The sequence below is a fragment of the Hypanus sabinus genome, chromosome 1 (assembly GCF_030144855.1).
Source record: "Hypanus sabinus isolate sHypSab1 chromosome 1, sHypSab1.hap1, whole genome shotgun sequence".
NCBI classification, from domain to species: domain Eukaryota; kingdom Metazoa; phylum Chordata; class Chondrichthyes; order Myliobatiformes; family Dasyatidae; genus Hypanus; species Hypanus sabinus.
Window position 1 is genome coordinate 164,011,639 of NC_082706.1, and position 27,689 is coordinate 164,039,327.

At 40.0% G+C, this 27,689-nt stretch overlaps 1 protein-coding gene across 9 annotated transcripts in view; it reads left to right on the plus strand.

Annotated features, from left to right (window-relative positions):
• dtna (dystrobrevin, alpha) overlaps positions 1-27,689 on the plus strand; it is a 186,975-nt gene that overhangs the window by 15,708 nt on the left and 143,578 nt on the right. For 8 of the 9 annotated variants that reach the window (XR_009514055.1, XM_059980402.1, XM_059980411.1 and 5 more), the window contains exon 2: positions 26,406-26,473. Coding sequence is in view for 8 of the 9 variants with exons in the window: in XM_059980402.1 (XP_059836385.1) it covers positions 26,406-26,473 (68 nt within the window). In the remaining variant the exon portion in view is untranslated. Of the gene's footprint in view, positions 1-5,068; positions 5,234-26,405; positions 26,474-27,689 lie in introns of those variants that run through there. The other variant, XM_059980427.1, reaches the window with a different exon arrangement.

Here is a 27,689-nt window from a genome sequence, read left to right on the forward strand (position 1 = left end):
AGTATAACCATGGGAGATTGTCTTGGACATTCCACTTGCAATTGCAAGACTCTGTTGGACAGTGATAATATAAACTGCTACCTTTGTCTGGTGAAGGAACAGTGGACATGGCAGCTGTGTAGCCTCAGTACATAACATGAACTAGACCTCAAGCCTCGGGCTTACCTGCTGCTCCAGACTAGCTGAGAGACACGGAAGCACTACTGCATTGTTGTGCTCAGCTTGGGCCTGGCCTTGCCCATCGGTGTTTCCCTCCCATGTTCGAACAGTGGAGTGACAAGGTGGATTGCGTGCATCTGTTCACTGCCAGAAGACTGTACCAACAATTACTGAACATTGTTGCTCAGGGTCTTGGACTATATATGTTTTGTTTTCAAGTGAATATGTTTCTTTGTTCGATATCTTGAATTATGTTACTCCCTATTTTTGAACGTTTGCTTGCTATTTTGAATGTTTTGCACCTTGGTCCCAAAGGAACATTGTCTCATTCAGCTATATCTATGTATGGTTTGAATGATAATTGACTTGAATTGATTTGTGTGCATATCACTATAAGAGCTTTTAAAAAATGTTTTTCTTGACTATTACAATCTTTAGCTGGCAAATGCAGATGCCACTGAAAAATCTTGAGTAATTTTATAAGGTTAAGCTTTAAGCAGATTGATTGAATATCTTACTTCTGCTTCCATTACAAACCCTTGTATAATTTAATGTGAGATGATCCTGAGGAAACATAACATTAGTCAATGGGAAGGGAAAAGAATAAATTATGATTATCATTAAATAGGAGGAAAGACATACCAATTAAGCTATGAATTTGGTTTTATAGGCATTTGTCTTATCCCTAAATGAGGCCATATTTTGGATACCTTAATCAGAATTAGAATTAGGCTTAATATCACCAGCATACTATATGTCATGAAATTTGTTGTTTTGCAGCAGCGGTGGATTGCAATACATAATTTAAAAACTATAAAATACACCAAAATATATTAAAAATTAAATCAAAAAGAATACAGGAAAAGAAGAAAATAGAAAAAAAACAAAGTTCAAGTGAAATTTAATATTGAATAGTATGTCACCACGTACTGTACTACCCTGAGATTCATTTTCTTATGGGTATTCACAATAAATACAAAGAATCATAATAGAATCAATGAAAAATTACACACAAAGACAGACAAACTACAAGAAAAACAAAATAACACTGGACAACAAAGATTTTGCTTCCTGAATACTTTTGGGTGTGTCTTATCGGTTTTGGACTGCTGATCATGAAAATCACCATGAAATTTATCTATCACCATTTTTCTGAGATTGCCAATATTTGTTATTACATTTACTAATACAGGTTAATTAAAATGTTGCTCACATTTTACTGCTGAAAAGTTTTCTTTCTTCTCCAGGCATGCTTAGACTGGGCAGATGCTGCTTGGCAGGACAGGTTTTAGAAAGGCTATACATTTCTGTGTAGGATTTTGATATTTGAGACAGATGTTTCCTGGAATAGCTGATGCCAAGATTAAGGAAGACATTTTTGTTTGTCCACAAATCAAACAGATCATTAATGACAGGCAGTTCAAAAAACTTCTAGTGGGACCAGAGAAAATTTCATGGAAGGCATTCAAGGATTTCATTGAAAAATCTCTTAGCAACTACAGAGCACCAAACTACATGCAGCTAGTTGACAACTTGCTTCAAGCATAGAAAACCACGAGGTGCAACATGTTGTTAAAGATTCACTTTCTGCATTCCCATTTAGACTTCTTCCCTGCAAACCTTGGTGCTGACAGTGATGCACCATCAATAACTCTTGGAGACGTGAGTCGAGATAGGCTTTTATTAGCTGGAAGGAAGCACTGTCAGTAGCGAGAGATCACCACACAACATCCTGGAGACTGAGGGAGGAGCAGTGCCTCCAATCGCCTTTATACAGGGGTCTGTGGGAGGAGCCACAGGAGCAGTCAGCGGGGTGGGGGGGGGGGGTGTCCAGACAGGTATATGTAGTTCACCACAGAAAGTGATGAGCATGGTGAAAGGTTTCATCAGGACATTGCAGTCATGGAGAAACAGTATCAGGGCAACTAGAATCCATCAATGCTGGCTGATTATTGTTGGACCTTTAAGCAAGAAGACTCAGACACCGAGTACATATGAAAAACATCAACAAAACATTTTTAGCTTAGTTAAACTATTGCAAAGCTTCAGCACAATTTGCAACTAAATGCATTATATTCAATAAAAGTTAATTTCTTGTTTCCTATTGTGACGGTAGGCAAATTGGAGTGGATCCACATCTCTCTTCAGGCAGGAGTTGGTCTGTTTCATCACCAGCCTCTCAAAGCACTTAATCATGTAAGTTTGACTGGATGATAGTCATTGAGGCAGGTTACCATGTTATTCTTGGGCACTGGTGTGATTGAAGCCTCCTTGAAGCAGGTGGATACCTCAGACTGCCATAGCAAGAGTTTAGATACCATAAACACTCCAGACAGTTGATTTGTACAAGTTTTCAAGTACTCAGCCAGGTACACTGCCTGGGCCAGATGCTTTCCATGGGTTCACCCTCCTGAAGGATGCTCTCACGTTGGCCTCAGAGTGAAATCCCAGAGTTATCGAGGGTGGTGGAATTGCGTGAAGGTGCCTCCATGTTCTGTTGGTCAAAGCGACCATAAGTAGTATCGAACTCTTCTGGATAGATCATGAAACCATATATTTCTCTTCTTTTATGGTTGTTTTTTTTTGTTTTGAATGTGATTCTGGACCTGTTGGAGTCTCTGATTTGCAGTTTGGAGATTGGGTGTTTTAGTGCTCTGCAGTCTCCAAGGGGATTCTGGGAGGCAGAGGCAGCATGTGGGAACTTTGTGGCAGGGAGGCTGCAAGCTGATGTTCAACTCCATTTCTCCAATTAAACAATCTCCATTGTTTGCCAATTAAAGAGATGAAGGAGATTGAAATGCCGAAAGCCTGTCTTTTTATCACTGGGGGATCACTCTGCTGCTGGAGAGGGGTTTTCTGAGCTACCCCCCAATCTTTCTTGCATTTTTGTGTGGGAGGGTAGGGGGATTTGGGGATCGATGCTTTTGTTTGTTATTTCGTATGGGGAGCAAGGATTTGGGCATTTGATTATTGTGCTGCTGTTCTTTTTTTCTTGGTTTTGTGGCTATCTGGAGAAGAAGAATTTCAGAGTTAGAGACTTTGATAATAAATTAACCCTTGAGCTCATCTGGGAGTGAAACCTTGTTGTCACATACTGTATGTTACTTGGTTTTACTTTGTAAGTGCTGATAGCATTAAAACCCTATCAAGCATCCTTCTGTGATTTGAGTTTGGTCCAGAATTTCCACTGCGTGTGAGGTCGCTTTCTAGAGGTCATATCTTGATCTCTTGTACTTCCCTTGGATGTCAGACATGAATGCCACTGACTTAACCCTCAGCAAGACAAAAACAGATCTATCAACCGAATGGGGCAGGAATGCTCCTGCAATTCAATACATATCTTGAACACCTTTCTTTGCTGTAAGCTACTTCAATCCTTCCCTACATTTGGTCATCAAGTTTGCCGTGCATGGATTGGCTGCTGCTTTCACAACTTGTTCCAACTTTGCAGGTTGACAGCAATTGGCTATTCAGCCTTTTGCAGAGATGCCTGCTACTTATCAACAATGAGCTTTGCCTTAACAACAATCAGATTGAGATTCTGAGATTCATTTTATCATCCCCCTGTCAGTATCACCATATCTTTGAAATTGTCAAAGGCCACTGTTGCTTTCAGGGCATAAAAACTTGGTACAGCTTTCACCCTATCAAACATGACTCCAAAATAATGCTGCACAATGTAAGTATGTTTTGAGAATCGTTTAATTTTTTCTGTTCTTAAGTTTGTCCTTTGTTTCTGTGCCCTTTATAGTATGACAAGCCACTCCAAAGAGGGTCCTCAACACATGAAGTTTCATGCATTTCCTTTTTGGACATTGTTAGTTATTTAATATTTAAGTAATATCTGAGTAATATTGTAAATATATTGTTTGAATAAACAATCATTTTGTTTAAATAATTCATTATGGGTTACATTTGCCATGTACATGAATGGCATACATCAATATGGCACCACGTCATACTTGAGCACGCCAGTGAAAGTAAAACAAAGTACACAAACTCTCCCAGGCTCACATGTTTTTTAAAAATTAATTTCTGGAGATAAAAATCTTAACAGACACAAAATGGGCAAAATTCACTTCTTGTAAAGCTTGTGGGATCCAGCATGGGAAAGCAGCTATAGAGGTAGATACCCTGTTAATTTAGAAATTTATCCCAAGGTGCATTTGTCTCCCAGGTCCAAATTTCATTCATGATCATGACCATGACCATGACCCTACTTCCAGACCCAGTACCTCAAGGTATTTACCTCCATAGTGCAGTGGAAAGGCCCTATAAGATCAGTTTTACTGCATTGACCCTCTGTGCTTTGTGCTCAATAGGCTTACAATGGGCTGATATCCAACATGTTTGATGCATATTGTACACTTGGCAGGCCCCTTCTGATGCTGGAGACTTTCTGGGACTATATATGAAATAATAGACTTACCTTGATGTATCTTTTTAGTACATGATGTAAAAAACAGGTGGTCTGAGGAATTCTAAAATGCAAGCTCATTCCAAATGCTCCCTGGCTGTTTGTCAACTGAACAAATCAAAGGAAGATAGTAGACTAGCTGGATTAGAAGAAATAACCACTGCTTGCCATCTAGTCTTTGGTCCTGGAGATTGTTCATGGAAAATGGAAATAAGGAGCATGAGCTATTTTTATGTAGATTTTATTTTTTAATTCCTTTATTTATACTTGCTAGTAAGTTGTTAATTAAATTTGCTTCAAATTATGATTTGGTCTGGAAAATAATGATTTGTAAGGACAATTGATTTCAACAGTGAAAGAACTTTGGCTTTGTTTTACTGGAGCAGGGTTAGGAAAGTTTGTTTCAGCCTTTTATAACATGAACAGCTGGATTCGCGGCAGCTATGGCAACAGATCACATGATTAGGTGTATTAGATTGCTTGCTTGGAAATGTAGAGGAACAAGAGGAGATTGCATATAGAGGCCTGGCCTCTAAGATGAAGCATCAGATTTATTTTAGGCTACGTGTGCAGTTAAACATGATCAAGACTCTTCATCTACAAGTTGTTCCTGTATTGTCAAACCAACAGGGCATATTTTTTTAAATGTTCAAGCAGGTAAGAATAAATGGATTTCTTCTCAAAGTTGAAGATTTCAGTCCAATGTGAACGATGCCTTATTTGTACATCATGTTTAGTCTTTGAAGCTGCATATCTGTGAGTGTGTATTTTGGCATTTAAATTTGGTTTGATTACATTTCAATTATAATCTTGGACCTCTGCCCAAGCAAGCACATGCAGTTCTGCATTGTAGATTGTAGATTATTGAGTCCAGTTCTTTCACAAAGCAGTGCTTTGTAAATAAAGTTATCAATAGTAAAATTATCATCGATACTGGACCTGATTCAGCTTTTTACAGGCCGAATGTATGACCAGGATAATGGCATATTCATGGATATTGGACATATTGAGTAATGTAGATAAATTCAGATTGTAAATCCTGAGTTGACAAGGAAACATCTGAGAATATAGATTCGGATGAGAAGTAGTGTAATGAAAAGTAAGTATGTAAAAAATATATTCTCTTTAGTTTCAATTAAATGTGTGTGGTTTAGCTTTTACTGCAGAATAATGAAGTTAAAAATCATGAATATTAAATATAGTTGATACTCTATTAGAAAAAACTGGGTATTATGTGTTAGAAAATTGAACAAAATTTCTTTAATTTTATACGTAATTTTCTGATAAGATATCTGTCAAAGTGAAGGTCTTTGGTTTAACTTTTCTTGTAAGGACAAAACCAACAAATGTACTTCATTTCAATGGACTTGGGTCGATGATTTATAGTGCTTTTAAATCCTGTTGTACGAACAGAGAAAAAAACCTCATTGCATTTGCCCGAGTCTTGACTTTTAGCTTCACGTTTATACTTTATGAAACTAAATCAATCTTGCATGTGTTACTTTCTCACTATAGTATTTAAAAACTAATCTGGGTCATTGATTGACAAAGGCAGGTGCATGGAAAGAATTAATGTTAACGGGACAGTTATAGCAAATTTCCAAAACCTCAGACAAACTTAAGGCTGGTGATTTGTTCACAGAGCTGTTCCTGCATGAAGGTCACAGTAAGCATGCCTGATTTCTGAAAATAAAACATTATTACCTTCTTTGTTGCTTAAAAATGAAAAGTCTGGTGGGATTGCTTTTTGAAAGTTCAAGACTGGGGCATCAAATTGAATTTATATAGTGGCTTTGACATGGACCATATCTAGGAAAAGTTATTTTAATGTGCTGGACCAGAATATATTTCATAAGAATACATGAATATATATCACAGAAGCAAGCCACTCAGTGTAATTAATTTATGCAGGCAGTTCTGCTACACTTACACCTCCTCCCATTATGCATTACGCAACACTTACAGCATACCTTTTCACTTCTCCCTCACGTACATCCATGTTATTTGCTTCAGTTCCCTGTAGGAAAAGATTCCTTCTTTGAGTATTTGAATTCTTGGTGATATATATTGAAGTCATTTAGTTATGCTCTTAACAGTAGGGCCTCTATCTGTGCATCTGTTTAAGTCCTTTTCTAATTTTATAATACTTTCTTAGGTCCTATTATTATGAGGAAAAACATTCCATTTCCTACAAGATTTACAGATTATTATAGAACATTGAATGGTGCAGTATAGTACTGTTTAGGGCCTTTGGCCCATGATATTGTGCTGACCTTTTAACCTACTCAGATCAATCTAACCCTTCCCTCCCACGTACCCATCCATTTTGCTTTCATCCACACACCTATCTAAAAATCTCAGAATCAGAATCAGAATCAGGTTTATTATCACAGGCATATGTTGCAAATTTGGTTGTTATGCAGCAGGAGTATAGTGCAATACATAATAAATTACAACAAGAAAGATATGTGTGTAAATTATGTATTTCAGAAAGAGAGAGGGGAAATAATAAGGTAGTGTACATGGGTTTAATGTCCATTCAGGAATCTGATGGTGGAGGGGGAGAAGCTGTTCCTAAAATGTTGGGTATGTGATGCACCATCAATAACTCACTCTGAGACGTAAGACGAGATATCGGCTTTTATTGACTGGAAGAAGGAACAAACAGAGAGTGACCACCATACTACATCCTGGAGACTGAGAGGCTGGGCTCAGGCCTTGATCGCCTTTATACAGGGGTCTGTGGGAGGAGCCACAGGAGCAGTCAGCAGGGGGCATGTCCAGACAGGTCTATGTAGTTCACCATAGTATGTGTCTTCACACTCCTGTAACTCCTCCTTGATGGTAGTAATGAAAGGAAGAAATGTCCTGGGTGATGGGGGTCCTCCATGGTGAATGTCGCCCTTTTGAGGCATTACCCTTAGAAATGTCCTTGATGCTGGGGAGACCAATGCCTATGATGTAACATTCTGCAACTCTTATATGTCCTTTATGTGTCTGCTTATACAACTATCCCTGGCAGGGGGTTGCATGAACCTACCGTTCTTTGTGTGAAATCGGCTGATATCCTCTCCAATCCTGGCAGCATCCTGGTAAATATTCTCTGCACCCTCGCTAAAGCTTCCACATCCTTCTCACAGAAGTGAACACAATACTGCAAGTGTGCTCTAAACAGAGTTTTATAGAACAGTAACATTACCTCGTAGCTCTTGAACTCAATCTGCCAACTAATGAAGGCCAACACACTATACGCCTTCTTAACCATCCTATCAACTTATATGGCAACTTTGACAGATCTGTTGATGTGGACCCCAAGATCCCCCTGTTCCTTCACCCTGCTAAGAATCCTGCCATTAACCCTGTATCCTGCCATTAACTGTATTTTCCCTTCAAGTTTGACCTTCCAAAGTGAATCACTTCACTCTATCTGCCATTTTCCAGCCCAGCTCTGCATCCTGTCAATGTCCCATTGCAATCTATGACAACATCTTGGGGCTTTCCTTAATCCTACTCAGCAAGATTTTCTCATGCCCCTTTTAGGTCTTTTAAGTCTATTACTTATGGCTACATTCAAAGTTCAAAGTACATGTATTCATGAGGTTCACAAGGATGATTCTGAAATGAAGGGGTTAACATATGAGGAGTGTTTGGCAGTTTTGGGCCCGTACTCACTGGATTTTAAAAGAATGTAGGGAAATCTCATTGAAACCTATGAATGTTGAAAGGACTAGATAGGGTGGATGTTTCCTATGGTGGGGGTATCCAGAACTAGAGGGCACAGCCTCAAATTTGAGGGGCAACCTTTTAGAACAGAGATAAGGAGGAATTTTTTAGCCAGAGATTAGTGAATCTGTGGAATACTCTGCCACAGTCTGTGGTGGAGGCCAAGACTGTGGGTATATTTAAGGCAGAAATTGATAATTTCCTGATTGGTCAGGGCATCAAAGGATATAGTGAGAAGGCAGGAGTATGGGGTTGAATGGGATTCAGGAGCAGCCATGATGGAATGGCAGAGTAGACTTGATGGGCTGGGTGGTCTAATTCTGCTGCTATGTCTTATGGTCTTATATATGTCACTATATACAACCGTGAGTTACATTTTCCTGTGGGCGTACTCAACAAATCTATAGAATAGTAACTATAACAGGATCAGTGAAAGATCAGCTAGAGTGGAAAAGACAACAAGCTGCAAATACAGATATAAATAATAATAAATAATGAGAACCTGAGATAATGAGATAAAGAGTCCTTAAAGTGAGATTATTGGTTGTGGGAACATCTCAATGGATGGGCAAGTGAGTGTAGTTATCCCCTTTGATCAAGAGCCTGATGGTTGTGGGATCATAACTGTTCTCAAACATGGTGCTGTGAGTCCTGCAGCTCCTGTTCTTTTTGCCTGATGGCAGCAACAAGAAAAGAGCAAGGCCAGGGTGGTGGAGATCTCTGATGATGGATGCTGCTTTCCTATGATAGTGTTTCATGTAGATGTGCTCAATGGTTAGAAGGGCTTTACCCATAATGTATTGGGCCGAATCCACTACCTTTTATTGGATTTTCCCTTCAAAGCTGAAACTCTCAAGAGCCTGCCTGATTTTGTTTCCTGGACCTTAAGCTTGTTTCTTTCTCCGGACTATATGTTCCACATTTCCTATCAACCATGATTCCCTCATCCTACCATCCTTTCCCTGCCTCAGTGGGACAAACCTGTCTCGAATCCCATGCAAATGCTCCCTAAACATCCTTCACATTCCCGTTGTGTGAATATATCTGTTCCCAATTTACACTCTGAAGTTCCTGCCTAATAGTTTCATAATTTAACCTCACCCAATTAAATACTTTCCCATACCAACTGCTCCTATCCTTGTCCAAGACTAGTGTTTGATCCAAAAGGTTTTAATGCAGGTTCTGACCTTTCAGTATGCAGTTGTGCCTTTGCAGCAGCTGCACCAAGCTTCATTATCCTTCAGCATGTATGTCCTAAGTGAAACGACAGCTGCTTGTAGACAGCTTGCGCTGGAAGAGCAGCAGGTTTTGTGCAGACAAATGTGTGCTTTTCACTGAGTTGATAAACTTACAGCAAGGCTGATGTTTATTTCATTGAACAACCCTGGAAATGGTCCACGGAGCAAGGAATTTCATGTTTTGCAGCATTTTGTGATAAACCTAGATATTCCAGACATTCTTCCAAAAGTATATCTCTGGGATTATTTTTGATGTACTCAAATTCATAACATATACATTAATACATTTGAAATACATCATTAAACACATTCATTGCCCCAAAGTTCAAAGTAAATTTATTATTCAAGTACATATATGTCACCATATATTCTTCTGCAATTCATTTTCTTGCAGGCATTCACAGTAGAACAAAAAAAATCATAGAATCATTAAAAAGCTGTACACAGACTGACAGTGTGTAAAAGAAAACAAATGGTGCAAGTACAAAAATATGAATAATATTAATCTAAATAAATCAGAAATACTGTGAATCTGAATTGCAGAGTCTGTTGACAATAGACTCAACAGACTCTGCAATTCAGGTTCACAGTATGTGAACACGCACACGCACACACACACCCCACCACCACCACCCCCCGGTGGAAGGAGTTAATTTTAGATGAGTTAATTAATGAGTTAATTTCAAAGAGTTGAAATGCACGTGCGTGTAACGAGAGCTGTATAACTCATCTCCTTCTACCTTAGGGCCATGAGCTTATCAATCACCCCTGCTGTGGACCACCTGGAGGTCCAAGACGCTCTTGTAACATACACGTGCAGTTCAACTCTTTGACTGATAATGCAGAAAGTTTAAAGTTAATAACTCATCTCCTTCTGCCTTAGGCCACAAACTGATCAATCACCCCTGCTGTGGACAAAGAAAGGATCCTAAGGCTCCATCACCGCTGGACTAAGTGTGTAGATGTAGGAGGGGACTATGTTGAAAAATATATGTTCTAGGTTTTCTAAAATTGACTCCTTCTACCTCATGCCACGAACTTATCAATCACTTCGTGTGTGTGTGTGTGTGTGTGTGTGTGTGTGTGTGTGCGCGCGCATGTGTGTGTATTTGATTAAGAATTCGTGTTTATTTAAATAACTCAATATGGGTTATATGTATAGATAGGTGAATTGCATCCATCATCACACTACCATGTGATACATGTGTACCTCGTGTAAAGTAAACCACAAAGGTTAGACTCACTTTGGACTCCTGGTTCTTCCTTTGAATTAGTTTAATGTTTTGAAGTTACAAAACATAACAGTGGCTTTGAGGTATTTTTAGAAATGAGTCTGAGACGGCTACTGACATGTTGAAGTGCAGTGAGATGTTCGAACTAAAAAAAAGTGAGGCAAGAAGTGGTAAGTAAACAAACACAGCCCAGTTTGTGCAGAGTTTTAAAAAAAAGCAATGAATGTAAGAATTCACGGGTTCATAAAGAGTGAGTACCAGATCAGAATCAGAATCAGGTTTATTCTCACTGGCATGTGTCATGAAATTTGTTAACTTAGCAGCAATAGTTCAATGCAATGGATAGTATAGAAGAAGAAAAATAATAAATAAATAAATCATAGTCTGTGAATAGATTAAAAATCATGCAAAACAGGAACAATATATATTAAAAAAGTGAGTTAGTGTTCATGGGTTCAATATCCATTTAGGAATCAGATGGCAGAAGGGAAGAAGCTGTTCCTGAATTGCTGAGTGTGTACCTTCAGGCTTCTGTACCTCCTACCTGATGGTAACAGTGAGAAAAGGGCATACCCTGAGTGCTGGGGGTCCTTAATAATGGGCACTGCCACTCTGAGACACCACTCCTTGAAGTACTTCCTCTGTACTTTGTAGACTAGTTCCAAGATGGAGCCGACTAAATTTACAACCCTCTGCAGCTTCTTTCAGTCCTGTGCAGTAGCCCCTTTCCCCCATACCAGACAGTGATGCTGCCTGTCAGAATGCTGTCCACGGTACATCTATAGAAGTTTTTGAGTGTTTTTGTTGATATACCAAATCTCTTCAAACTCCTAATGAAGTATAGTCACTGCCTTGCATTCTTTACAGCTGCATTGATTGTTGACCTAACAATCAGGTTAGGTCCTCAGAGATATTGACACCCAGGAACTTGAAACTGCGACCCACGAAGGGTCTTGGCCCAAAACGTCAACAGTGCTTCTCCCTATAGATGCTGCCTGGCCTGCTGTGTTCCACCAGTGTGTGTTACTTGAAACTGCTTATTCTCTCCACTTCTGATCCCCTTACGAGGACTGGTATGTGTTCCTTCGTCTTACCCTTCCTGAAGTCCACAACAGCTCTTTTGTCTTACTGAAGTTGAGTGCAAGGTTATTGCTGTGATACTTCTCCACTAGTTGTTATATCTCACTCCTGTATGCCCTCTCATCTCCACCTGAGATTCTACAATTATGGTTGTATCATCTGCAAATTTATAGATGGTATTTGAGCTCTGCCTAGCTATATAGTCATTGCTATAGAGAGTAGAGCAGTGGGAAAAGCACACACCCCTGAGGTGTGGCAGTGTTGATAGTATCGAGGAGGATATGTTATCACCAATCCACACAGACTGTGATCTTCTGGTTAGGAAGTCGAGGATCCAATTGCAGAGGGAGGTACAGAGGCCTAGGTTCTGTAACTTATCAATCAGGATTGTGGGAATGATGATGTTAAATGCTGAGCTGTAGCTGATGAACAGCATCCTGGCATAGGTGTTTGTGTTGTTCAGGTGGTCTAAGGCCCTGTAAAGAGCCATTGAGGTTGCGTCGGCTGTTGACCTATTGTGGTGATAGGCAAGTTGCAATGGGTTCAGGTCTTTGCTGAGGCAGGAGTTCAGTCTATTCATGACCAACTTCTCAAAGCATTTCATCACAGCAGATGTGAGTGCTACCAGGCGATAGTCATTAAGGAAGCTCACATTACTCTTCTTAGGCACTGGTATAACTGTTGCCTTTTTGAAGCAAGTGGGAACTTTCACATGTAGCAGTGAGAGGTTGAATACATCCTTGAATACTCCTGCCAGTTGATTGGCACAGGTTTTCAGAGTCTTACCAGGTACTCCACTGGGACCTTCCGCCTTGCAAGGATTCACCCTCTTGAAAGACAGCCCAACATAATCCTTAGGGACAGAGATCACAGGGTCATCAGGTGCAGCAGGGATCTTCACAGCTGTAGTTACTTTCTCCCTTTCAAAGTGGGAATAGAAGGCATTGAGGTTATCTGGTAGTGAAGCATCACTGCCATTCATGCTATTGGGTTTCGCTTTGTAGGAAGTAATGCCTTACAAACCCTTCCAGAGTTGTCGTACATCAGATGTCACCTCCAGCCTTGTTCAAAATTGTCTCCACCCTTGAAATAGCCCTCCTCAAGTCATACCTGGTTTTCTGCTACAGACCTGGGTCGCTGCCTTGAATGCCACAGATCTAGCCTTCAGCAGATGACATACCTCCTGGTTCATCCTTGGCTTTTGGTTTGGGAATGTACAGCAAGGCTTTGTAGGTATACACTCATCCACACAGGTTTTCATGAAGTCGGTAACAATTGCAGCATACTTCTCCAGATTTGAAGATGAATCCTTGAATACAGTCCAGACCACCAATTCAAAACAGTCCTGTAACGCTCCTGTGCTTCCCTTGTCCATACCTTCTTGGTCCTCATTACTGGTACTGTAGTCTTCAGTCTCTGCCTACACTCAGGGAGTAGAAGTACAGCCAGGTGATCAGACTTCCCGAAGTGAAGGCGTGAAATAGCATGGTAGGCATTCTTGATGGTGGTGCAACAATGGTCCAGTGTGTTGCTTCCTCAGGTATTGCTGTTGATGGTAATTGTTCAGTGATTTTTTTTTCAGACTGGCCTGGTTAAAATCCTCCAAAATGATGGTGAAGGCATTGGGGAGTGCTGTTTCATGCTCTGATCATCTGATCATCTAAAGCCTGATTGATATAAAATTAAAAGAAGAAATGGTTAGCTACGTCAAAAAATTGATGCGTTTGATTACACAAAGGATAACTGGAATATGTAATTGAGCCAGTTGAACAGTATTTTGAAGCAAATGAAATAACCAATGAGAAAGGAGTACCAATTTTGCTAAGTGCTTTGTGTTTAAAGGCATACAGTTTGATTTGAAGTTTAACTACTCCAACCAAACCAGCAAGAATGTGCTTGGCAGATATTCTGAAAGTAACGCAGGAACATTTAGAACCAAAGCCATTGTTGATTGCAGACTGCTTTAGGTTTCATAGACGGAATTTAAAAGAAACAGGAGTCCATTCCTGCATACATGGCAGAACCAAAGAAATTGTCTGATCATTTTCAGTTTGGTAATAGACTTAATGATGCATTGAGGGACTGTTTAATTTGTGGCATCTTAACAGAAAGTATTAAAAATGGCTCCTAACTGAAGTGCAACCTACATTTAAAAAAACAGTTGAAATTGCTGTATCGATTGAAACAGTAGACAGAGACACAATTGAGTTGCAGTCAGGAATGAAAGTGAGCATGAACAAAATTGCAACATCTAAATGGAAACTGGCCTGGCCGAACAAATTGTGTTACTGTTTTGGCAGGGGCTTATATAAACTAGAATAAAGGCATAACTTGTAGAAAATGCAAGAAAGTAGGTCACATATAAAAAGCATGCCGGGAAGACAAAAATAAATGGACTGCACAGAGTAGAGAAAAAGATAAAAAGTCAAGTTGCAGTTTCAAAAAGAGCACTAATCTGCATGCTGCTGATGAAAAATCTGATAATGATGAAAGTGACACAGGACTGTGTGGCCTTGAGATTTATGATATGAAAACTAGCAATAGATTTGCAATTTAGCTTACACTAGAAGTGAATGGCAAATTAATTAAAATGGAAGTAGACACTGGTTTGGCTGTTTCAGTCATTTCAAAAAAGGAGTTTGAGAAATGTTTCAAAAATACTCAACTGTAGAATTGTCTGCAGAAAATCCAACTAAAACTTATACTGGAGAAAAGATAACTACTGCGGGAATGACATTCGTGGTAGTGAAAAACGACAACTAACAAACCACATTAAGCTTGCATGTGGTAGAAATAGGAGGACTGACATTGCGGGGATGTGATTTGCTAAGACAACTTTAATTTGGTTTATCCGGAATTTACATGCCATATCCCCTGCAATTAAGTCATTTTAATCGCTATATCGCTATAATAGACTTATTTTTTGGAGTAGCATCTGCACCTGCAGTCTGGCAGAAAGCTATGGACCAGGAGCTGCAAGGCTGCCCAGGCACTCCGTGTTACCTGGATGATGTCACTGTTATGAGTTAGGGTGACAAGGAACATCTCCAAGAGAGTGTTAAAAAGATTAGAAGATTGTGGGCTGAGAGCACGATGTGATAAGTGTAAATTCTTTAAACCAAGTGTCACTTGCTGTGGTCACAGTATTGATGCAAAAGGATTACACAAGTGTGCTGAGAAAATTCAAGCAGTGGTGGAGGCCCCAAGGCCAAAGGATGTGTCACAGTTGCAGTCCTTTATAAGAATTGTTAACTACTATAGCAGGTTCCTGCCAAACATGGTTACCATGCTCCACCCCTTGAACTCATTACTACAGATTGGGAAGAAATGGCAATGCAGAAAGCAGTGAGAGGTGACTATCCAAAGGTAAAGGAATTGGTGATGTCAGACACTGTACTCACACATTATGATCCACACTGCCCAGTGAGGCATGCCTTTACTACCTCTCCTTGTTGTATAGTTGCAGTGATGCCACACATTATGGGTGATGGAAATGAATGCCCCATAGCTTCTGCATCATATTCCCTTGCTGCTGCAGAGAGAAAATACACACTTATTGACAAAGTGGCCTTTAGTCTCGTTAGGGGTGTAAAAAAATTTAACCAGTACATATATGGGAGAGAGTTTACCCCCATTACTGATCATTAACTTTTAGTGTCCATTTTCAATCCACAGAAGGGGATGATTCAAAGAGAAAACACAAAAGACCCTAAACTATCTCGGGTTTATATAGCCACTCAAAATGACTGGAATGTGCAGCAGAAACTCCATTCCCCCATTTTTACGAGTGTTGAGATGAACTTGCGCTCAACGGAGATTGCCTTATGTATGGATTGAGAGTTCTTGTACCATCCAAGCTAAGAGCCAAAGTGTTGGAGGAGCTATACACAGGTCATTTCGACATGGTTAAAATTAAAGTGTTGACTTGAAATTTGTCTGGTGGGCTGGGATAGATCAGCATATCGAGCAGCTTGCCATGCACTGTACGGGAGGTCAGCATGTCCAGAAGATGCCAAGAACAGGGCCTCTCCATCCCTGGGAGTTGCCTTCATTGCTCTGTTAGAGGATTCACATGGATTTCATGTGGACCATTCGTGGACACAATTCTTGATAGTAGTGAGTGCAGCTACAAAGTGGCCAGATGTGTTCCGAGTAGACTCTACTACAGCCTTGCACACAGTTGATGTACTGAGAAGCTTCTTTGCAAGGACTGGTGTTAAGATCTCTGTTTTGGAGCCTGATAAAAGCTCTATTTCAGGAGGGTGTACCCTCACAACAGCAGGCCTCGATGGAATACCGGGCAAGACTCTGAAAATTTGTGTCAACCAACTGGCAGGACTGTTCAAAGGTATTTTCAATCTCTCACTGCTGCAGTTGTGTTCCTACCTGCTTCAAAAGGGCAACAATTATACCAATGGTAAACAGAGTGCACTGTAGATGCTGTGTTCAAATCAAGACGTACAAAAAAGCTGGATGAACTCAGCAGGTCGGGCAGCATCTGTTGAAAGAAGCAGTCAACATTTTGGGTCGAAACCCTTCATCAGAACTAAAGAAGGAGGGGGCAGGGGCCCTATAAAGAAGGTGGGGAGATGGTGGAAAACCAATCAGAGGAAAGATCAAGGAGTAGGGGAGGGGAAGCAGGGAGGGGATAGGCAGGAGAGGTGAAGAAGGAATCTAAGGGGAAAGCAGTATGGGTAGTAGAAGAAGGCAGAGTCATGAGAGGTGATAGGCAGCTAGAAGAGGAGACAGAGTAGAGGTGGGATGGGGAAGGGAGAGGGAAGGAATTACCGGAAGTTGGAGAATTCGATGTTCATACCAAGGGGCTGGAGACTACCCAGACGGTATATGAGATGTTGTTTCTCCAGCCGAAGTTTGGCCTCATCATGGCAGTAAGAGGAGGCCATGTATGGACATATCTGAATGGGAATGAGAGGGAGAGTTGAAGTGAGTGGCAACCGGGAGATCCTGTCTGTTGTGGCGGACGAAGCGTAGGTGCTCAACGAAGCGGTCCCCCAATCTGTGTCGAGTCTTGCTGATGTAGAGGAGGCCACACCGGGAGCACCGGATGCAATAGATTACCCTAACAGACTCACAAGTGAAGTGTTGCCTCACCTGGAAGGACTGTTTGGGGCCCTGAATGGTGGTAAGAGATGAGGTGTAGGGACATCGAATGAGCATCGAATTCTCCAACTTCCGGTAATTCCGACCCTCTCCCCCATCTCACCTCTTCTCTTCTAGCTGTCTATCTCCTCTCATGATGCTGCCTTCTTCTACTACCCATAATGCTTTCTCCTTAGATTCCTTCTTCACCTCTCCTGCCTATCCCCTCCCTGCTTCCCCTCCCCCACCCCATGATCTTTCCTCTGATTGGTTTTCCACTCTCTTCCCGCCTTCTTTATAGGGCCATTGCATCCTCATTCTTTAGTCCTGATGAAGGGTTTCAACCTGAAATGTTGACTGCTTCTTTCAACGGATGCTGCCCAACTTGCTGAGTTCATCCAGCTTTTTTGTACATCTTAATTATACCAATGAACAAGAAGAGCAGTGTGAACTGCCATAATAACTCTCATCCACTAGCACTCACATCTCCGGTAATTAAGTGCTTTGAGAGGGTTGTCATTGTCAGAATCAACTCCGGCCTCAGCCTATTTGCCTATTGCCATCATATGTCTCCAGTGGGCATAATTTCATTGGCTCTCCATGGGGTCTTGGACAATTTAGACAATACAAATACCTATGTCAGGATGTTGTTTATTGACAATAGCTCAATATTTAACACCATCATTCCTACAGTCCTGTTCAATAAACTATAGAACCTGGACCTCTATACCTCCCTCTGCAAGTGGATCCTTGACTTCCAAACTGGAAGACCACAATCTGTGCGGATTGGCGATAACATCTCCACCTTGATGATGATCAGCACTGGCTCACCTCAGGGATGTGTGCTTAGCCTACTGCTCTACTCTTTCTATACTCCTGTACCTGTGGCTAGGTACAGTTCAAATACAATTTATAAATTTGTTGGCGAGACATCCATGTGGTAGAATCTCAGATGGTGATGAGAGCACATAGAAAGAGCGAGATATACCAGCTGGTTGAGTGGTGTCACAGCAACAACCTTACACTTAATGTCAGTAAGACCAAAGAACTGGTTGGAAGATGAGGGAACACACACTAGTACTTAGAGGGATCAGAAATGGAGAGAGTGAGCAACTTGAAGTTCCTGGTGTCAATATTTGGAATTTAAGGAGATTTGGCTTGTCTCCAATAAAACTTGCAAATTTATACGGACGTGCTGTATCATTCTGAGTGACTGCATCACCATCTGAGGCTGTCGCACAGGATCAAAGTAAGCTGCAGAGAATTGTAAAATTCATACTTAGCCTCCATAGCATCCAAGACATCTTCATGGAGCGGTGCCTCAGAAAGGCAGCGTCCATCTTTAAGGACCACCAACATCCAGGGCATGCCCTCTTCTCATTGTTACCATCAGGAAGGAGGTACAGAAGCCTGAAGGCACACACTCATTGATTCAGAAATGGCTTGTTCCCCTCTGCCATCTGATTTCCAAACAAACATTACACCCATGAACACTACCTCACTGCTTTTTATTTTTATTTTTGCATTAATTTAATATAACTATTTAATATATATGTATATCAAATAGTTAAATTAAATTATATATATTATGTGTGTGTATGTATATATACACACACACTCAATTATTGTACTTCACAGTTTTATCTTCTATATTATCATGTATTGCATTATACTTCTGCCACAAAGTTAACAAAGTTCACGACATAAGCTGGTGATATTAAACCTGACTCTGACTCTGATATTACATCAGCACCGTACCACCCAGCTACAAATGGCTTGGGGGAAAGGTTTGACCAGAGTCTAAAAGACACACTGCGAGCATTGTCAGCATAAGACACTACAGTGACCTCGAACCAAAGGCTCGCCATTTTCCTCCTTGCACATTGCAACACAGCACACTCCACAACCAACAACTATGCTGGTCTTGGGTCGTCGTTTGCATTCATGTTCAGATCTCTTCAAACCCAGTCTCAGAAGAAACATGCAAGAGAAACAGCTGAGACAAATTGAAGGCTCTTCAAGCAAGGTGTTTCGATGTTTCACTCCTGGACAAGTTTTCTAACAAGAGACTGCAGAAATGATCAAAAGTGGATCCTCAGAAAGATGAAGAACAGAACTGTACCACTCTCCTTGACAGTGCAGATTGCGTTAAATATCTGGAGGCGACACATCGATCAGTTGTGAAAAACAAAGTCAATCATTGGAGAAGTTTTTAAGTTGGCTGCCGCTGTCAGAACCACTTCCTGCAATCTCAGAGTCAACACACACAACAGAGGAGGCCCCAGAACCTGAGATTGTTTCACAGCCACAAGTCTCACCTGCAAAGCAGAGTGATACCCCTTGCCAGGAAAGATGTTATCTGACAAGAGGAGGAAATCCTCCATAGTGATTAAGTCTTTTGGCCTGAATGGAACAATTTAAAATTTACTATGCTGTGGATGTATTATATAATATGTTGTGTATATAGTTGAGATACATTCTCTATTGAGTTGGAGTATATTGCTAAGCAGGAAAGAGTGTTGTGTATTTAATATTTCAGTAATATTTGAATAATCTTTTATATATATTTGATTAAGCACTCTTGTTCCTTGAAGTAATTCATTACAGGTTATATATATAAATACGTGAATTGCATACGTTATCACGGTATCATGTGATACTTAAAGTAAAATACAAAGTTAGACTCACATTTCATATACTCGTGTCTTCCTTTGAATTAGTGTTATGTTTTGAAGTTACAAAACGTAAAGAGTTCTTGAAGGTAAGCCCATAGATTGTGCAATCAGTTCAGTATTGCTGGTTAAGGAGCCTTTTAGTTAAAGGGTAATAACTGTTTGTGAACCCGGTGTTTTGGAACTTAAGGCTCCTGTACCTCCTTCCCAATGGTAGTAGTGAGAAACATAGAAAATAGGTGCAGGAGTAGGCCATTCGGCCCTTCAAGCCTGCATCGCCATTCAGTATGATCATGGCTGATCATCCAACTCAGAACACTGTACCTGCTTTCTCTCCATACCCCCTGATCCCTTTAGCCACAAAGGCCATATCTAACTTCCTCTTAAGTATAGCCAATGAACCGGCCTCAACTGTTTCCTGTGGCAGAGAATTCCACAGATTCACCACTCTCTGTGTGAAGAAGTTTTTCCTCATCTCGGTCCTAAAAGGCTTCCCCTTTATCCTTAAACTGTGACCCCTCATTCTGGACTTCCCAACATCGGAAACAATCTTCCTGCATCTAGCCTGTCCAATCCCTTTAGAATTTTATACGTTTCAATTAGATCCCCCCTCAATCTTCTAAATTCCAGTGAGTGTAAGCCTAGTCGATCCAGTCTTTCTTCATATGAAAGTCCTGCCATCCCAGGAATCAATCTGGTGAACCTTCTCTGTACTCCCTCAATGGCAAGAATGTCTTTCCTCAGATTAGGGGACCAAAACTGCACACGATATTCTAGGTGCGGTCTCACCAAGGCCTTGTACAACTGAGAGCATGGCCTGGATGTTGGGGATCCTTAATGATGGATGCTGCTTTCTTGCAGTAGTGCTCCTTGTAGATGTGCTCAGTGGTGGGGAGGGCTTGACTCATTATGGACTGAGCTGTATCCACTACTTTTTGTAGGCTTTTCCATTCTTGAGCATTGGAGTTTCCATACCAGGCCATGATGCAATCTGTCAGTATACTCTCCACTGTGCATCTATAGAAGTTCATCAGATTTTTAGATGACATGCCAAATCTCTGCAAACTTTTAAAAAGCAGAGGAGCTGCTGTGCTATCATTGTAATGGAACTTGTGTGTTGGTCACTGGACAGATCCTCTGGAAAACACCAATTCAACACACTCCCTTACAATACGTCAAATGGCAATCATGTTTCATGCATAAACAGTGCATTAGTTAAATGTTTGAGAGATTGTTTGATCTTTGCCGTCCAGTGGCTACAGGAAAGTAGTATCAAGCTTGCCAGCAATACTCTTGCCTTGTTAAAAAAGGGCCGTCTGAAAGAACAGGAATATATCATTTTATATAATAAGGTAATTGTATTCCACGACAAATGTAGTTTAACCATGATTTGAAATAAGTTTCCTGCCAGATCACAATCACACTCACTTAAATTGAAATTCATTTGCCAATCATACCAATTCTGAAAGTTTATTAGTGGCTCAGATTTGCATTCAGCAGCTAAGCAAAAGCATTTCATGTTTATGAACACAATAGATTCTGCAGATGCTGGAAATCTAGAGAAACACACAAAATGTTGGAGGAACTCAGCAGGTCAAGCAGCATCTTTGGAAATAAATAAACAGTTGATATTTAGGGCCAAGACCCTTCCTCAGGACTGGAAAGTAAAGGGAAAGATGGCAGATTAAGAAGGTGGGGGAGGAGAAGGAAGACAAGCTAGAAGGTGATAGGTGAAGCCAGGTGATGTGTGGAAGGGGAGGATGAGGTAAATAAGAATTTCATGTTTTCCAGAGTTAGTTGGTGTCTGCAATCAGTTCTACAGTTACTCTGGCGCCCAGCAACTGTGATGACTGAATAGCCAAACGTGTCAAAATATTTTCAGAGGCTGCATTTCCAGGAAGCAAAAAACACTCTATGTTTCATTAACATTTAACAGAGTGAAATAAAGATTGTAATGCATTTACATAATTAGGGCTGAAGGGGTAATATATGTAAACACAGTTTTAAGATGTTATTTATTTTAAAACCTCTTGTGGGGCTTGTTATACATTAGTGGTGCTTGGATTGAAATTACATGTCTTTCACTTCCACTTTCATTTTGCATGTCCTGACTGAAAGGGCTGTTAATGTAATACTCATGCTGAAATGTAGAATGGCATCATGCTGAGTAATTTTTTTTCATTTGATCTGATACATTCTTGAGGATATATCTGTATACCCATCAATGGCATTCAGGTTAGAAAGCAGAGATTGATGCAAATTGTAACTTGATTGATGGAATGGCAGAATAGACTTGATGGGTTGAGTGGTCTAATTCTGTTCCTATGTCTTATGGTCTTGACTGGTGTTAATAATGTTAATAATAAACAGAAGATTTCTGCTGTAACATGCAGCTAAGCAATATGGTTCCTTTGGATTAAAATATCGATCTATAAATGAACTTTCACTTCTTTATGTTTTCTCTGTCAACCCTGTGATGATTGTAATGTAGATTCCCTTTCATTTACATGTTACCCTCTCACCAAGACTCATAACAAACTTGGTTCATTCGCTCAATCTGGCTAACGGCCATGTGATTCAGTATTGCTTGGGTAACGGTGAGAAGGCCACCTTCAATAAGCAACAAGTGTCTAGCGTTAGTATGATTCGGGTTAAACCAAATAAGAAAGTTGGAATGTTCCGTTGAGGGAACAAAAATTGCGGTGAATGTTGTATCAATACTGCCCCATGCAAAGTTATCACTTGCCAGGAAATAACAGCATTAAATTAAAGTGGAAGTTTATTTACAGATATTTCAACTTTAACAACAGTTAATAGAAAAAGAAAAGGGCCCAGTACAGTTAAATCAGTCTAAATGTGCACGTTAACATTGGAGCTCATTTCTGGGTCATCAGGTGCTTCAGTTTGATTACTTACACGCTGAACCCAAATTCTGCATGAATGACATCAGCCACAGTTCAAACTTCCCTCAAAGATCGTAACAAACGAACTGGCTGACTCAGGAGTATTGGCACTTCCTCCTTGGAACCATTCATCTAAACACACCACTTATTACGATGGGGTCTCTCCTTCAGGCAGGATTCTGTGACCATCTTCCCCTGTGCTTTTCTCCGCACATCCTTCATTTTCCAATCCCTGCAACAAAAGACCCAAAGACAACTGATTGTCCCTCAGAATTCTAATCCCGCCCAGCTCTCTCGAATGTTCCGTGGAATCTCACTGTACAGAATTTTACAGAACGCTACCAAGCCAAACCCAGTTGGCTGACACAACAATCTTAAGCTGAACAAACGGCTCCTTGGCAGAAACCACAATACAAGTCTGTGAAGCTTAATTAATAGAACACACTGCATTTTGTAGGAAAGCTGCTGAAATAAAATATCTAACAGTACAGCAGGAGAAATACAATAAAACATGTTCTTAACCAGGGCATTACATACAATATGAAGACTATTCTGTCAGACAGAAATCTCCCATCATCATGGACTCTTTCAATATGAATAGAAATCTTTGAACACAACTTCCTATGTACAATTCTATGAGAAGTGTTTAGATTGCTTTTGTTAAATGCAGAGAATGAAAAGTATTACTGTAGGGTCTGAGCCTGAAATGTCGACTGTATTCTTTTCCATAGATGTTGCCTGGCCTGCTGAGTTCCTCAACCATTTTGTGTGTGTTGCTTGAATTTCCAACATTTGCAGATTTTCTTTTGCTTGTGAATGAAAAGTATTGTTTGAAATCTTGGGACCTTGTCTTTGTCTTTAAATTATTACATGCAGCTAATGTGTATTTCCCTATGATTGCTTAAAACCAGATGAGATATTTTTTGCCATTGCAAATCAGCAGATTGATTCATCTGCTTTGCTTCTATTTTCACAGACCCTAAAGATTGATCAGTTTATTTGTGTCCAAGGTCTTTAAGTGCAGTTTCCAGTCAACATCTAGAGCATTTGTTCCCAGAAGAGGCTGCTTGCCTTGAGAGTATTTACCCAGTGCTGAGGTTTACCATGTAGTCAGCAGGTTTATACATCCAACCTGGTGTAGGTAGATACAAACTTTTCAGACTTCACAAAGTGACCCATTGTGGCTTGAAAGCAAAGCAGACCAAAGACAATTTAAACAGTCATTGATCTCTTGTGATCAATATCTATGCATTTTTCAGTGATCTTGAGGCATCTCTCTTGGGATAATGAAGTGACAATAATTTCCTGAAGTCTGCTGTTTTGGTTCTCTTTCGCAGCCAGTTCATCACTTATGATCGGAGAGGAAGGAAAAGAAAGGCAGAAATTCCCAATTAGTGGCAAGGGTGGGGCAATCGAGAAGAAATGCAGTTTTGTTATGCAAATAGTGTAAGGGAAAGGGTTGGGTGAGAAGATAAAATGATTGTATGATTGCCAAAGCATTGTGCAGAGACTTGCACAGTAGTGATGATCACTTCAAGGGAGTAAATGGATGAAAGGTTAATGGACATGAGATTCATCCCCTTCCCCCTTTCTGTTCTTCAGTTTCCCATTCTGGCTCCCTTCACATCACCTCCCTCTGGTACACTTCCTTCCCTTTATCACATGGCCCACTTTCTTCTTAATTGGCTCTTTACCTTTTCCACCTATCACCTCCCAGCTTTTCACTTTATCTCCCTTTCCTCACCCACCTTCCCCCTCATCTGACAGGTGGAAATTCCTGAATGGGAATTGATGATGAATTGCAGAGCATTTAGAAATTTTTAAAAAACTGCAGATACTTGAAATCTGAAAAGATCAGACAGAAATATTGGCTATGTTTTCTGTAACAACAGGAGATGTAAGAAGTACTTGGGAGAGAATCAACCCTTATAAGGCTGCCGGGCCAGGCAACATCCCAGGCCGAATACCCAGGGAGTATGCGCACCAGTTCGCTGTTGTCTTCATGGACATCTTCAACAATTCATTCATCCTGATTGCTTCCCCACATGCTTAAAATCTGCCACTGAGAATTCCCATTGGGGGTTCCATGCTAGGGCCACCATAGAAACACAGAAATCCTACAGCATAATACAGGCCCTTCAGCCCACAATACTGTGCCGAGCATATACTTTAGAAATTACCTAGGGTTACCCATAGCCCTCTATTTTTCTAAGCTCAATGTACTTATCCAAGAGTCTCTGAAGAGACCCTATTGTATCTGCCTCCACCACCATCACTGGCAGCCCATTCCACGCACTCACCACTCTCTGTGTAAAAAAAATAAACTTACCCCTGACATCTCCCCTGTACCTACTTCCAAGCACCTTAAAACTATACCCTTTCAGACTAAAAAAAGTTACTTTCCTCAAGCAAAATGGCTGATTGACACCTCCACCCACAAATCCACCCCATCACCACCACTTTTTAATTTCCTGACAGAGAAACCCAATATACAGGCACTCCTGTGCCCAGTGTCACTTTATGGACATGCAATCAATCTGTGTATTTCAGCTATCTTATGTATCAATATTTATTGTGTTTTTACATTAGTTGTTCTTTATTGGGGTTTCTTTGTGCAGTATCGATCTGGAGTAACAATCACTTTGTTCCCCTATACACTTGTGTACTGAATTGACATTAAACCATCTTGAAGAATCAGCAGGACAAACAGCATTAGTGAAAAGGACAGAGTGTTAAGGACAGACTGCACTTAATCAAAAAGATTTCAATAGATTTCAATGGGTACCTGTAGGTTTCAAAAGGTCAAGAAGTTTTTGACCCAAGGTGTTAATGATGATTTTGTTTGTCTTTCCACAAATGCTGCTGACTTTTTCAGGTAGTTTTGTGTCCATTTTTGATTTCTAGGATCTATAGCTTTTAATATCAGTAAACAAGAGTCTAGCTAGATGCCCTTGGCATTGATTGGTAAAAAGAAAAGTAAGTAAAAAATCAAGATGGTTAGGTCTAAGATGATTACCTATTTTATTTTAATGAGAAACTTGAAGCAGATTGTGGAAAATCCAGTAAAATGGCTTGACTTAGTTGTGACATACCGGATAAAGTTTACATAGATATCATTAATAAGCTTGCATGTTGGGGTAGTTATTACTGTTACTGGTGAGATTGAAAGTAAATCCTGGAAATAATCATAAATGGATGAAAGATAGAAAAGAGTTTGAGCTAAAGAAGTCCATATCGGATTTGGGATAACATATGGTCTCAGTGAAAACTACAACTGTTTAACGTGAACAAACTTTGAGACAATAGTGAAGGCTAACTTATTTAAGAATAAGACTTGAGGGAACAAGGTGTTTCTCTGGGATGGTAAACTAAGGTAGGCCAAGTATGCTTGTTTGTCCTTAATTATCTTGTAATCTTATCTGTTTAAGTCTTTAAGCTTACTTGGTCTCTGCATGAGATGGATAGAGATGTGCACATTGATTTCTTTACTAAAGTTAATTCATCTCTTTCTACCTTTTCCTCATTTCAAAGAAGTATCTTGACACTTGATAGAAATCATGGCATAGATTTGTGGAAGAAACGTTGTTTCTAGTCCATATTAGATCATAAGACAGGAACAGAATTAGACCATTTGGCCCATCGAATCTGCATGTTGTGTTAGTCAACTGTATCATTGTATTAACAGAATGTCAAGTAGCCCGTGAGAATTAACAATTTTTGGATTTACTTGGAATTCAAAAGTCAATAAGTATTTGGTTCTAGTGTTTTCCTTTGTCCTCTCTTAGTAAAGCATAAATATGTTCCTGAAGAAAACTGTGCTACATATCTGGGACTGGAAAAAGATCACTGATTTTTCATTTGTTTTCTTTTATGTCTTTTAGAATGATTGAAGAACGTGGAAGGACAGAAAATACCATGGCTGAAAGAAGACAGTTGTTTGCAGAAATGAGTAAGAACTTTGAATGCTAGGCTTTTGTGGGGGACACAGAGTATTGTTAGCAATTGGTATAAACAAGTTTCTTTAAATGCAGGGTAGTTAGGTAGGTTTTTTAAGGCACGATCCTAATTACATTTCCACTATATCCATGCAGTCTCTTCAATCCTTCTTGCCACTGATTCCTTTTAATCTCTTGAATTATTTCAGTAAAGAGCACATAAAGCTTGTCTTCCTTCCTCAAACTATTTTATGTTTTAGGTATGTTTATGTTAAGCTGGAAATCTGAAACTTTCATAAACCATGAAGATGCCTGCAGTTAAAACTACTGAAAAATCTAAGACAGTATGTGGCTTCTGTAGAAACCAAAAAGAGTCCAGGTCACACAATGCAGTGAATGCTTTTTGAATGAAAGTGGTGAATAATTGTTCATCATAGCTGAGGTTCAAGTGAAGTGAGATTACAAGTGAATAAATGAGATGAAAAAAAAATAAACAATGCAGTAACTATGCGATCCAGAATACCAGAGTTGCTCAAAATATAAAATAAAAGATTACCTCATCAGAACTGGTCAGATCTGATACCAGCAGAAAAAGCCAACTCCTGAAACCTACTGAATTGTTGACTCTTGGGGGCTACAAGAAGGATGATGAAGTGTTGTTTCAATAGTTTTGAATTGACCTTAACTGGAATAGTGTGGGATGCTAGCCTAATGGGCATCTCCAGGATTTTCTATTTTCATTTCCAGCATCTGAATTATTTTAAAAATATTACTGTAAGTTTCTTCTGGTTGTGAAATATGTTGCTGATAATTGAATCCAAGTCACATGAAGCCTTTAATTTTTGCCTCCTCACCATGCTTCATTGTCAATGTTTTTTAAAATCACTCTTTAGATGTATCAGATTATGTCCAGTGAAAAAAGCTTCACGGCAGATAATTTTGGTACTTATCCATGAGTCATTATTCTGATTCTGGCTGCCTTTGTAAACTAACGATAAGTTCTTTACTTTGCTGTTCTGCACAGATGTTTTAAGGAATTGCTTTAGCTAAAAAGAAGTCATGAATAATTGCAAATCTGCAGATTTTCTGCCTGATTAATTACTGAATCCTACAGAATGAGCAGGATTCATGAGATCTGTTAAGAGGTTTTGTCAGTGTGGTGAACTATGTGCCTGTCGGGACACGCCCCTGCTGACTGCTCCTGTGGCTCCTCCCACAGGCCCCTGTATA